The sequence below is a fragment of the Apteryx rowi genome, unplaced genomic scaffold, assembly GCF_003343035.1.
Source record: "Apteryx rowi isolate R43461 unplaced genomic scaffold, aptRow1 scaffold_62, whole genome shotgun sequence".
In the NCBI taxonomy this organism is placed as follows: domain Eukaryota; kingdom Metazoa; phylum Chordata; class Aves; order Apterygiformes; family Apterygidae; genus Apteryx; species Apteryx rowi.
The window spans coordinates 2,522,091-2,536,207 of record NW_020450894.1 but is presented as its reverse complement, the minus strand read 5'-3'; the positions used below and the strand labels follow the sequence as shown (position 1 = coordinate 2,536,207).

Here is a 14,117-nt window from a genome sequence, read left to right as displayed (position 1 = left end):
AACAGAAAGTCTGCAAGTACCATGGCATCAGTCTGTAGCTCAGCTTGTTCCCCCTCCAGCGATGTGGCCATGACAGTGAGACTGACAGAGGGAGTAAGGCCTGCCGTCTCGCACAACACCGCCTCAGTCTTTATTGCAGTTGGAGTCAGCTCGGTACCCAAACACCATTCCTCATTTTCCACATCACCTGCCAAGGAAGGAAATTGGACACCACATGTTTAGGTCAGAGACGGACAGAATACAAACGAAAATAATGTCATCCCTCCTCCAGAGAAGGGAAACAAACACAGAAGGCATTTCAGTCTATCAGCAAAACTCTGCCCTTACTATCCAGCTCTCAGTCAATGCAGACAACAGTGCCATTTCAGGGCTGTAACCTAATCCTAGCCTCAGGACACAGAGAGGAGTAGTGAGGAAAGACACAGAGCACTAATCACTGTACACTGCCAAAAGCTGCTAACACATAGCAGAACAAGACTCAGCAAGCCATTGGGTAAAGCAGCCTTGGGAGCCATGCTCTGCACACATTAATACCTGCTGACTCAGTTTTATTCCTCCTTGCAGAGGTAGCGTTTAGCCAGACTTCTGCTCCTTCTATTGCTTGCAATCATCAAATAGCTAGAGAGGTTAATAATACTTTTTAAGAACAAAGAGGATTTTTCACTCTCTCAAATTCAAGGTTTTTCCCCCAAGGATTCATTTAGTAAGTATTAAAGAAGGTAATGGCTTTGACGATAGGAGCACCAGTGTCATGGTGATCATGCTAATTTCCTCCCCAGAGCATCTGTGAGTCACAGCACATAATGCATATTTTGACTGGCAGCAATGAAACCTGCATCGTGTGTTGGCAGAATTATCCTGAGGCCCCATGCGCTGCAATCGCTGATCAGCAGAAAGCCATGCAGCTTTTCACTGGACAAAGCTGAAGCCTTTGTCTTGTACCATCAAGAACTGGAAGAACACAGGTACAGTAAGCTGTTTGCTCCCAATTTGCATTCATCAAACAGCCACTGAGGAGACAGATGTTTGGCCTGACCAAGAGAGAGATACTCTCCTGGGTCTAAAATAGGGCAGAGGAACAAGAACTCGGAAGGATTCAGCGTTTAAAATAGCTCCACAAGGTTACTAACAGGCCCGTTTTTTACTATGCAGATGCACAGATGAGTTTTGGCTGTTGCAATTCTGCCTTAAAAAAAACACCGAAGCCTATTGCTGGAGTTCAGTAGTATAAGACCTTCTTTTCTCTTGCACGAGAGTACCCTACACCAGCTGCACTGCATTCCAGTGGCGAACACTACAACCATGCCTTGCTAATAGTTGTGAGAGGCACATTCCATAAATCAAGCAGTTACAATCCAAGCACAAATATACATAAGAGAAGAGTGCTGATCTCTTTCAATGCTCTCTTTCCTACCTTCGTACATGGTATTTACTTCATATATGCAATGAAAGCAGAGAGCAAGCACATTCACAAATGTAAGTATGGCTAATGCATGGCAACACAGCCTTGAATTAACTGCAGGCTGCATCAACACCACGGGAGGCAGTGTGCAGAATCACCTCACTCAGCACCGAAGCACAGCCTATGCTGCGGTGCCACAGAAAGTCTAGAAAGGTAATAAAGGACCCTTGCACATCTGATTGTATCAAGATGGTGAGATGTTACCAGAGTTCAGCTGCAAATGGGTAACCAAAGCAAGAACAAGCTGACAGCCTCCACACTTCTGTTGTCTATTGCTGTTAAGACCACACGCACATACAGTGCACAGGAACTGGCTAGGGGCTGAGTGACAGGAAGAAGTATGTGCATCTCCACTGCTAGTAATTACTTTGCGGTGGGACCTAACCTCCACTGCTGGCAAGGAAAGAGGTAATTTGAGCAAAGGCACACCAAGGAATTAAAAATGAAAATATATATCCTGTAATCAGAAGCTTCAGAACAGCAAGCCCAGCTCTGCCAAAACAAGTAACAGGACAGCAAGGGCTAAGCACCATATTTAAGTTTCAGGAGGGCTTATTCCTGAAGCTTTCTGGGAAACATAGAAATTAAAAATAGAAGTATTTACCAAAAAAAGAGGTAGTATTGTCTAAATATTAGCTCAGGAGAGAGGACATTGCTCTTTCAGCCCACCCTGTTCCTCTCAAAGAACGCAGTTCCCTCCCTACTGACTGCAATGAAATATTCAGCAGACCAGTGGACTCCCTCTAGTTTGCTGTGCGTAGATCATTCAGATAAGACCTTTCAAGTGGTATCTTTGCCTGCAAACCCATAATCCCTTGGCAATGCAACTTTCAAAAGTTTGTTTGGATAACTTCTGCCAAAACCTCCCCCACACTGTGTTGTGCTGTGCCTCCAACTTGATGCTTCCCTCACCTCTGGGCTGGGCTATATTGTGGCAGTGCTATCATGTGTAATCTACTTTAGACTCCCTTTGGGAGGGAAGGCTCCACACAGATGAGAGTTATCAGCAAACCAAGTAATCAGCCCTGAACTTTCCAAAATTTGTATCATTATACAAGTAGAACAGAAAGCTAGTCATGGGTGCCCAGCGAAACAGGGCAAGTCTGCTATGCCTGTGTTTCAGGATGTTTATCATCTCTAATCCCCAGACTCACAAGGGTTCAGCTGCTATAACTGAGCAAGATATGCTGGCCTTCAACCGATCATTTTACTCCACTGGAAGCTGACTTTGTTGATTACCCTGCCGTCCCTGCCATCACCACTTAGATCTGCACACACCACTTGGAGTTATTCTAGGCATTAAAGCCAGTCTAACCAGTTCATGGGGTTATGGATGGTTTTAGAGATAGCAACATCCTGTATTTAACACTGAGATTACTTTGAAGAACTGCATCTAGTTCTTTTTTTGACATTGCCTCTTATATATGCATGGTGACAGCTGTCATTCCAGATGACCAACCCTGTGAAAAGAAGGGTCAGAGCAACACATTGATTGAATCTCACCTTGATACTCTCCTCTCCCCGTCTTTCCCAGGAGAGTGGTACACATTCACTATCATGGTTAGAGACGCGCAACAATTTTCTTTCCTTTGATGCATTCAAGTTTCTGAAGTCACTGGGGATCTCTTCTCCTATCCAAGAGAGCTACAGTGACATTTCCCACTCTTCTTCCTCTTCTTCCTGAGCACAGTCCATTGACATTATTTTAAAATTATTTTTAATTTATTCTTACAGTAGCCTGTAAGAGCCTTAGTCCACTGTGCCAGGCATTGTACTAGCAGAATAAAGTGGCAGCCCTTGCCCCAAACCCCTTGAGAAGGCTGCACAAAACCAGGCATGTTCAGGCAGACGGGGGAAGAAAAAAAACAACAACAAAGAACAAAAACCACACATACCAAGGTGACTACAGAATATAGGTCATACCGACAGGCAGAGCACATCCTTTAGGACAACAGTATTTCAGATGGAGTGGTCTGAAGAAGAATGAAGAGACAGGTTTTACGGAAGATGAGAACAAGCAAGAAGGTGCACACAAAATTCTAAAACAAAAGGCAGTGGAAGCTGGCCCAAAAGGCCCAATGAAAAGCAGAAGTGACTTCTCCAAACCAAATGAGATATGGCATGGAAAGAGTGGGGTCTAGAAATCAAAGACAAGTAGTTTATAATTGACGTGATTCAGGAGGAACAGTGGGAGGACTTAGACAGAGTCCAAAATAACAGGGTAAGAAAGTGACCTTGGTGACTATATTCTAGATGGATATGAATAAGGCAATATTATATTGCCAAGGTCAGACAAAATACATTGCAAATGATTCAGATACAAGAAAAGAAAGCCTGGACAAGAGATTTAGTTATACAAGTGGCTAGGAAAATCCACATCCTAGAGATGGTCACCTTGACTGTTACAAAATAAACAGATAAATAAATCTCTTCTCAGGCTTTGAAACCCTGACTCCAAAGTTCACTGTTATACAAATGATACTAGCTGCTGGCCCCCTGCACCAGCCGAAATTTCCTGTGAACTCAGAGCTCTATTGTGCAATAACACTTCAAATAAGAAATATTTCCCCTCACCTACCCTTTCACAAGGTCACGAATACTGGGCATTTTGGGACTATGGAATATGTCACTGAAGCAGTACACACAGTGCTTAGCATAATCTTGGCTAGAGCTTTTACGTACAATGCACTAGCACTGCTAAACTGCACATACAAATTATGTTAACTGAACATTAACACTGAAAAGCACCCAGGTATTAAGAAATACCTGCAAAGGTTTAATTCAGTGTGCTTTTGCACATTATATACATCTAAAAAATGAGCCTGTCATAATAATGTGTTCATACAATCTGTGTGCAAAAACCTGTGCCTCACCCAACATGTAGCATGCATGGGGCTCCCTCCACCAAGTAGCTAGACCATGTTCTGTTATTCTCATTGCCTCACTTCTCCTTCACTATAGACAATTCAAATTCTGCTCCCACACAGCTTTTTAATTCCCTGCTAGTGCAGAATCAAAATGCTTCACCAATCTGAATGAACCTGTTTCCACAGCGCTTCTGGGGATTCAAGTGAGCCACAGAGAGATTAAGGCCAAAAAGTATGTGGTAACTTAAAATGACCAACTGGACACATCTAGAATTGGACTTTTCAGATGATCTAGCACTGCTGCTATACTTTACATTGTCAAAACATAGTTTGCATTGAGTTCAGGTACAGCTGTGAGCATCTACTACTCCTGCAAGTCAAACCTCAGAATTTCAAATCAAGCATCCAAAAATACAATTCATCACAACAACGGAAAGTTTGTGACACATGTATCTAAGATTTTTTGTGGCCAAGACCAAAATTACATTTATTTGAATGGCTTTTATGTGCTGCTTTTGTCATTAAACTTGCCTCACTTTTCCTCTACTCTCGTTTAGCATGCATCTTCCACCTTCTTTCCACCTGGAATTGGAGGGGGAGGGAAAACAAAAAACAGCAAACCACAGTTGGTATTTTCATGCTTTTCTAAAAAGGTATGTATCAGGCCCCATTTCTGTGAAAATGAGTCAAAAGTCTCCTATGGAGCTCTCACATAACTGCCAGGTGTTAAAGTAAGAAGTCAGGCTTCTTCCTTCTCTCAGAACAAAAAAAATTGAGGCTGTGGTTTAAACTGAGTAATGGCAACTCAGAGAAAGGGGTAGAACTACTTTTAATGCTCAGATTTGCTTAAAAGGCTGTAAGAGCCTACCACATTATGGCAGAATTGTTATCTATTTCTACGTTCACTACAAAGCACTTACATATGTATTTTAAACAGTCTCTTATGTGTACAACGTGCAGCTTTTTGGGATACTCATATTTCTCTGAAGAATGCAACATTTTGCTTTTTTCCTTGTTTCACACAATATTATGGAAAAGCAGGGGAGGAAAAGGGGACAATAAAACTAAAATGCTTACTTAATCTGACAGTTTTCTTCATAGTGTCCAAGTTCCCAACTGGTGTTGCTTTCTGCTTTTTTAAATTATTTACTTCTACTAAACATTATGCTTTTCCTTTTCAAGACCAATTCTTCAATCCCATCCAACACACCACCTCCCTTCCTGAAGAAAAAAAAGGAAAAATGTCTTCAATATTGACTAAGTACCCTTTGAGGTCACTGTCCCTCGCACAGCTAGCAGCACGATCCAAGGTACCCACTAGGGTCTACAGCGCAGAGAAATACTGCAAACTGGGAACTGGCTAACAGCAGGAGGAAAATGCCTCCGGTAAGAGGCTCACAACTTTGCTGAGGGGGAACCGGCTTCTTGCTCGCCCTGTTGGAAGAAATACCCCACTATGAGCTGAAAAGAGCCTCTGCTCTCTTAAAGTTTATGGGCATGGTGCTGGACGTGCCACTCGCAGGAAAGTATGGCATCCACAGCTCAGCAGCCCGAGCCTTCTCCAGCCTCTGAAAGGTAAGTTGGCCATTTCTGGAGAAATAACCATTTCCTTGTCTCCCTCCTGGTCTTGCACGGTCCCTGGTGCCCGGCTCCGCGCTTGCTGGCCTCACGTAGCACCCGCAGGCAGACAGAAGCCCCCTTTATCGTGCCTGAAATGTTAAACTCCGCCGCCACCGCCGCTACCCCACCTCTCCTTCTCGAGGTGAGAGAGCCTGCATTCATCGGCAAACAGTTTCTTTTTACAGATCTCCAGATGGCATTCCCCCCTCCCCGCACACACACACGCTCCCACCGCCACCACCGCAAATAACGAAACCCAAGCCGTTGGAGCAGGCTTGACAAAGAGGATACTGTTTGACTACTGAACACTGGGGTCCTTTTTAAACTGCCAGGAAGGAAAAATTAAATAAAGGGAAAAAGATGAGTGACAGTGATATATAGCCATCGCAACACACAGCAAAAGTAGCCTTTCTGCTAACAAAGGATCATCAGTCATACCTGTATTTCCCCTTTTAGTGGCACAGAATCCATCAAAAACTAACAGATTATTTTTATCATTATCATCAAAAGGTAGCAAGATAGAAACAGGGAAACATTGTTCCTCCCATACCTAAATGAAGCAGAGTCAATGCCCTCTTTCTGTGAGGAATTTGACAGTATTTTCCAGAACCATCCTCTCACATAAATCCAGCTTAGAAATGTCACAGGGTCACAGATTCCTGTTTAGCCATTCTTCAGCTTGAGACTTTACCCAAGTATAGCTGTCAGCTAGGATAAAACTCCTTGATGTTTTTAATTATTTTGCTTGGGGGGGGGGGGGAGAAAGTGATTTTTTTAGCATCACCGTATGCAGGAGTCACATGCTGAAACAGAGGCAAGCACTCACGCTTCAGTCACAGAACTGATGTTTCAAAAAGGAGCTTTCATTGCCTCTATAGATTAGCTGATGCCTGACAAGAAACTACTCAGAGAACCAAAAACCACCATAAAAGAGGAGAAATTCAGGCCTTCCAATCACTGCAACTTATATGTAGGCTTCCCCCTCTCTTTTTCAAGCAAAGTACAGTTTGTACTGACATGGAGGTCAGTTTATAAAGAAAGAAAAAGAGCATTTGATATAGCGACAAGAGGCACAGAGGTGTTAACTTGGATTTACAACCTTAATGCCTGAGACTATAAAAAGCCCTATAAAAGGTTATGATTTTTTTTTAAATATGTGAAAATTATCCACGGAAACATTATGTTCAATTAAAATGGTTCTCTCTTACCCTTCTGAATTTTTCTCTCCACATCCCATGTGGGAGCTGTGAAGACCTATCCACATTACAGCTGCAATCAGGCTTTGACACACATTAAAAGGACTTGATGCTCATGGCAGATAACTAAGTGAACATGAACTCCCAGTGCAACATTACAGCTAAAAGCAAATGAGATCCCTGGTGCCAGAAACAGCAGAATGGGAAGTGGGAGCAGCATTCCCCAAATATTCATCATTAGCAGAACTATTCCTGGGAAATCAGCTCCTGTGTTCACTCTGCACAAAGTTTTGAAAGGGTTTAGAAGGGAACTGCAAGAACAGCTTGGTGTCTAGAAGGGACACCATACAGAGAAACACCAAAGAAGCGCAGTTCATTTAAACTGTATCCAAGCAGAAATCAAGAGGGAGCTTAACCATAGGCTACAAAATACCTGGGGAGAGAGGCTTCTGAGAGCAGATGGCTCTTTACTGCAGCAGGAAAAAAGCCATTAAAGAGATCTTCTATCTGGAATTGGAAGCTAAAGAAGGGTCTGACTGCAAATAAAGGTGTCAATTATTAACAGTAAGGATAATCAATCACCAGCATGCCCACCTCTAAATCAAAACACACTTTTTCAGAGACACTGCTGCCCAAGTAGAAATTATAGGCTTGATTCAGAGGGACCTACTGAGATTTGTGACTTCCGACACACAAAAGGTCAAAAGTCTTTTCATCCTTTAGAATCTATGAACAAACACAACTGCAAATTCTGAAGCTAACAAAGACTGATTGCTAGGCTTCCACATAAAATTACTCAAAGACAGACTATCACCGCCAAACGGCTTTCTCCCCAGTTCTTAAATAAATAAATAAAAATCCACACAGGAGAAATGTTACATTGGCATGTACCTGCAAAAACAAATCAGTATGATTCTGATAACGTCTTTTCAAAACACAGGTGAATTTCTCGAAAGAAAAAAAAAAAGCCAGATTTTGCTCTGACTAATGGGACTGGACAAAGTCAGTGGAGAGGGTGTTTCATTTTCATTATTTACATTTCATTCACTCAGCATTTAAAGAATAATGGACAGAAGGAGGACAATCCATATGTGTGCATGTGTATATATTTTTACACACACACACACATATTGAGGATGTATGCAGACCACCTTGAGCCTTGAACCTATAGGTCTCTACACTAGAAGACACTACATGACACATTACTGCATGCAGACTCCATGTGTAAGCAAGCATTCCCCTGCACAGAGCACTGTCTGGCAGGAGGGCTGAATTTGTTGTTGAAAGGCTATTTGCACTGGAGAAGTGGGAGTCACATACAGTGATTTTTCTTTTTTCAAACCACGTAGAGAGACGGAGCTGAAGCTTAAAAGGAAACTTAGGTTTTAAAAGCATGTTACAGGATAACATAACCTCAGGAATTGGAAGAAAAAAAAAAACAACCAACAACAATACAAGTTATATCCTGGGGCCGGCCCCAGCTTTGGCACAGCTAAGCATAAAATAGAAACATACCATTTCTGCAGCAATCACTGTGTCAAGCCTCTAGCCAAGGCAAGCTGCTTCAAATCCAAGAGTAACTTCAAAGCATTCCTGAGCACCAAAGCATGAAGAGGAAGGCAGGTGAGGACTGAGACTAGTCTCCAACACAGAGCCTTCAGGGCACTGGGAAACGAGTGCACCCAGCCACCTGGCCACAATTTGAGGAGAGAAGTCATGAAAATGACTAGTCAGCTGCCCACTGTCTCACCCCTGTGAGGCTCACAAAGTAAAACGTCAATTTAGCTGGTCCCAGAGGATGAAAAGCTCCACGCAGATGCTGCACCTCTGCCTCCAGGTTCTTGCTGCATGCCAGCCCCTTCATATTTCTTGTGCTCAGTTTTCACCTACAAATCTCACGCATCCCAAACAAGGGGCAGTCACTGTCCTAAAAAGTTTGTGCCCACTGCAGACAAGGCAAAGGGTGAGAGGGCGGGGAGGACCCTACATTCACATCCCAAGTCAGGCAGGAAGCTAATCAGAGAGCCAGTAGGGAAAGCTCCATCTCGCCTCACTCCTGGTTGTCTGACCCACAGCCCTCCCTTTCCAAAAGGTGGCAGAGACAGGAAGACCAAAGGAAAAGAAAAGGACCAACTGTAATAGAAAATAAAGGATTTTTCCCTAACTATTTCTCAGAAGGGAATCTGTGCCCCAAAAGACTGATCTGCAGCAAGACTTCTCCCTTATTCAGCATCCCTATTCTCTGCCTCTCCTCCCAGCTTTTTCATCTCCGTCTCAGAAGCATCTTCCACTTCACAATTACCCACAACACTTATTCATAGCTACTCTGCAGTTGTCTCTTAAAACGCAAGGCTCACAACTAGACACCTGCTGCGAGAGAAGCCATTGCGCAACTGGTGCAGCTCATGAGTACCTAGGACACAGCCTCCTTTTTTTTTTTTTTTTTTTTTTTTTTTTTTTTTNAACTTTACAGCCTGTATTCCTTCCCAGGCTGGATCTCTTGTTTGCCAGTTCAGGCAAGCAAAAGCACATGGTCAGCAAACCGTAAGCATGCAGGTCAGAGGTATAAATAACTCTCTAAAGTATCCTTAGTCTTACAATTTTATGCAAAACAGAATATAAGAATAGATTCTCAGAAAAAACAACTAGATACCAGATGTCTTCCACACATCTGCTTTAAAATAGCTATATTAGTCACTGCTTTCATAAGCTAGAGATTTAGGGACTGGCACCTTCAACGAATACATACTTTAGCATTAACCTGTGAATATATAGAAAAGGTCTTCTCCATAAAGCTAGGAAAATCCTCATAACAGAGTGAATTCAGAAGAATGAATAACTAGGAAAAACTGGTGTTAGGACCTTGATCTTAAGAACACTTAAACATGCTCTCACCTTGAGGTCAACAGGGCTACTCAAGAGTTAAACACAGGATTATGTGTTGGCCAGACTTGGCACTCATAGTACTTTTTACCTCTTTACATAAGATTTTTAATTATATCAATAGGTCAGTTTAATAACTGTAGAAAAAAAAAAAAAAAGATTGTAACGGCTATGTTACTAGGCCTACTGAGAACGGCTCATACCAGAAGTTAATTGGTCCCCTGTTAAGAGGCAGTAAGAATGCACTTACAGAGTCAGAGAAATTATTCATTCAATCATAATGACTGAAAGGAAACATTAAAAAATATTTTCAGTAAGGTTCTCAGAGTCCTGACTGGGGGGGGAAAAAAAAGAAAATAAGACAGAAATTGATATTCAGTGGCTTGAACCTATTTTGAAAATCATTCACCAAACAAGAATGACCTTTTGCTCAACCTCATTGTAACCTGGGCCTCTGGGATACCAACTCTGCCATTAATTTGGAAATATAGAGATGAAAACCATTACAGAATTTGGGTGCTATTTAACTAACAGACACATTTCTGAAACGTGACTAATATGGTTATTGGGGCAGCACATCTGGCGGGGACCCTACTCCGACCAGGAAAGGTCAGAAGCTCCAGGCCAGCACGCCTGCCGCTAGGACAACCCACGCACCCCACAGGGCCGCTTCCGCAGACGTGCAGCATGCTTTACCCAGCCTCCAACTTGACTTTTTTGTGGGATACGCACAAGGCCCTCATCCTCCCTGCCCACCCCCTGCCTACAACCGCACGATCTCTAACGACACTGAATTACGACCTGTTGCTATGGAAATAAACTGCAATTTTAAAGACTATTTTTAAAGAAGACAGGCAACGCTACCCTTTAAGAAATTAGATCCGCGTGGAACAACACCCTTCCCTACTGCTGCTCATCCTCTCCAGCGCGCCGGCCCCCAGCGTGCCTTTTATGCAGGTGTCCTCCCCTCCAACAGCAACGTTATGCTTAATGATTCACCCGTGCCGTGACTCACCAGGAGGCCAGGGGCCTCCAGCACAGGATTTGGCAGGCACCTGCCCACTCGCGATGCAGAAACAGTAACTGAATGCTGAGCAGTAGATTAGCATTACATAATTAAAACACGCCGAGTTAAAAGCAGCTGGATAAAAATGACACAGAAAGCTAGTTTACATCTAAATATACATCAGAGCATTGCACTTAACTTTAAAAGTTACCTTTGCTAAAAGGAGCTAGTAGCTCCAGGTCACATTACTAGAACTACTGCTTGCGTGAAAGCTCTCATAAGGTAGCAGGCACCGTAACAGGTGCCTTCTCAAAGCTGCGCTCTAAAATAGCATCCAAACCCGGTTTGCCTGTTCTGTGCCATTTTCCATTTCTCCCTGCTGCTGACCTGAGGTGTGTGTGTTCAGAGCAAGCGCTCACACACATGTGCAAGCCCCGCACGTGAGCCTTCTCATTAGGCTGCTTCGATCCCCCCTGCTGCAGGGCTGCACCCCGTGGCAGTGGGAGTGCAACGCCTCACTATGGAAAATCACAAAAACACAACGGCAGGAGGAGTTCAGCAATCCGCTCAGTGGGGCAGTGTTTGGAGGACGTGAATTTTTTTTGTACATTCTCCGTATCAGCCCCTCAGTCAACCTCATCTCGCAGCTCCCCCCAACCCTTCACTCCACAGATGTATCCCCAGTTCTCCAGGCAGCACAGGAGCACATGGACCTCACTCTCCGGACCCTACACCTCCTGCCCCCAGGACACTGGCGCTCTCAGTAGTTGTCCTCAAGCTCCAACATGGACTGGGGTTCACTGGCATTGTCAAGAGCACCATCTACCTTCACTGTTTGACAACAGAGACACTTTTAATCTTCAATGCCAAACCTTGCAGTGCTGTCACCCTCAAAATTACCCTCTCCCTCTCTCTTGGACTCAAGAATTGAAAAATCACCAGGATGATGCCTTTGGATATATATCAGGCAGCCAAGTTAACTGTAATACTATGATCTCCTCAAGTATTTCCCCTCTCTGAGATTCGTTGTTTTGAAGTCAATAGGTATTTAAAGGTTATGAGAGTGATTCCAGTGTTAAGATTAAATAAACAAGAATGCCAAAGAACAGGGACAACTCCTCCTCCTCTATTATGAAACATTCTGTAGAATGAACTGAAGATTAAACGCTTTCCATTCATTTCCTGTTTTTAAACCCACTTGTAACTGTTTCTTGGCTTTTAAAAACATCATTTGACTAGAGCTCTAGACCCAGTGGTCTCAGCGATATGAATTTTTTCAGGATTTTTCCCCAAAGGAGGCTCCCTCACTTTTAGACCAGTTTGAAAGTTATCCCTATTAACTTTCATGGGGTGAGGAGGCAAGGAAGCTTTCTATCTGAAGTTTCTTATGCTTGTCCTCCTGCCACAGTACTGTTTTTATCTCCTGTATGTATTAATTTAAAGATATTAACATAAAGCAGCTTGGAAACATAAAAAAGGGAAGGCTTTACGTAGATGATATTTCCAGATCATCTCCAAAAACCCTATCTCACCCTGAAAAGCCTCCTCACAGGTTTTATTAGTTGTCCTCAGTGAAACACAGAGAAACCTCTAACAAGCCCCATCTTGTTTTAAGAGAGCATTTTGGACTACAAAACTTTCAGCTGTTGGAAACTCATGTGCTGGTGGATCTTCATAAATAGCTTAGTTTGTTCATGTTTAGACATAAGCACTGATCTCTCTCTCTCCCTTATTATGATGCAGCTTACCATGCTATTGCTTTTCACTTTAAAGCTAGTCTTGAACACAAAAACTGATAATAAGGAGTGAAAGTCATGAGATTTCTTCTAATGGTTACCAGTTATTCATGGTCTTGCTCTTAAACCAACCGCTGTTTTTTAACTTGAACTCCCCTTCCAGCCAGCAGGCATCTTCACACCAGAACAAGCAGGTTGGATCCCTTCTATCCACCATTCTCATATCTCATTATAAACATAACTGCTAAAAATGCTGTTGGTGTTCATCATTTTCTATGCATCACCATTTCCCACAACCACAGAATCTATGAAGCTGCAGCTATGATGTCTTTACAAAATCACAATGGCTTCTTGATGGATATTTTTAATTGTTTGCTTTCTTTTTTTCTTTTCTTAAGAGGAAAAAAAAAAACCCAAGCCTTCAGCAAGACAGATTTTAAAACTGAGGCCACCTGAAGTTATATTCCTATATGCATATTTACAAATATAAATAAAACTATCTGGCTTTCATTTGGGGATACCCAAAAAGTCCAGATACTTACTACTGAAAAATAACTGTAGTTAAAATTTTTTTGTATATAAACCTAAAACGATGCAAGTTGGAAGGGACCTCTGGAGATCATCTTGCCCAACCCCTTGCTCAGAGCAAGACCAGCTTAGATCAGGTTGCTCAGGGTCTTGTCCAGGTGAGTTTTGAGTATTTCCAAGGATGGAGACTTCACAGCCTCTCTGGACATTTGTTCAAATGTCTGACTGCTCTCATGGTGAAAAAGTTTTCCTTAACATCCAATGGGAGTTTCCCCTGTTGCAATTATTGTATCCATTGCCTCTTGTGCTAGCACTGTGCACCTCCAAGAGGAGTTCAGCTCTGTTTTCTTTGGCCCCTCTCATCAGATAGCTGTAGACAGCAGTAAGATCTCCAATCTGTTTTTTCTTCTGAAGGCTGAACAAAGCCCACATTCACACCCTTTCCTTGTACGTCATGTGCTCCAGGATGCAAACTTCATAGTGGTTCTCATTTGACTAATCTGGTTTATGAGTCTCTACTTATCTTAACAACCACAGATTTCAAGTACATTGAAACAAGTACATTTCTTGCCCTTCTCTCATTTCTTTTTGACGAACGTTTTACTTTTAATTCAAAATGTTAACAGTGCAAAATTAGTAACTTTTGCTGAGTGCAATTCCCCTGTCAATTGACAAATTTATTTTAAGTCTGCAGACACTGTGAATAAACAAATCCTTTCTGCAATTTCATTGTAGGTATTTCAATTAGCACAGATATTCACATGTATCCTTAGTGTATCATCACCATACTAGTAACACTTCATTACTCCATCTTCATGA

At 42.6% G+C, this 14,117-nt stretch overlaps 1 protein-coding gene across 3 annotated transcripts in view; it reads right to left on the bottom strand.

Annotated features, from left to right (window-relative positions):
* CREB3L2 (cAMP responsive element binding protein 3 like 2) overlaps window positions 1-14,117 on the bottom strand; it is an 87,629-nt gene that overhangs the window by 27,832 nt on the left and 45,680 nt on the right. For 2 of the 3 annotated variants that reach the window (XM_026083921.1, XM_026083920.1), the window contains exon 3: window positions 21-187. In XM_026083921.1, the coding sequence (XP_025939706.1) occupies window positions 21-187 (167 nt within the window). Of the gene's footprint in view, window positions 1-20; window positions 188-5,406; window positions 5,467-14,117 lie in introns of those variants that run through there. The other variant, XM_026083922.1, reaches the window with a different exon arrangement.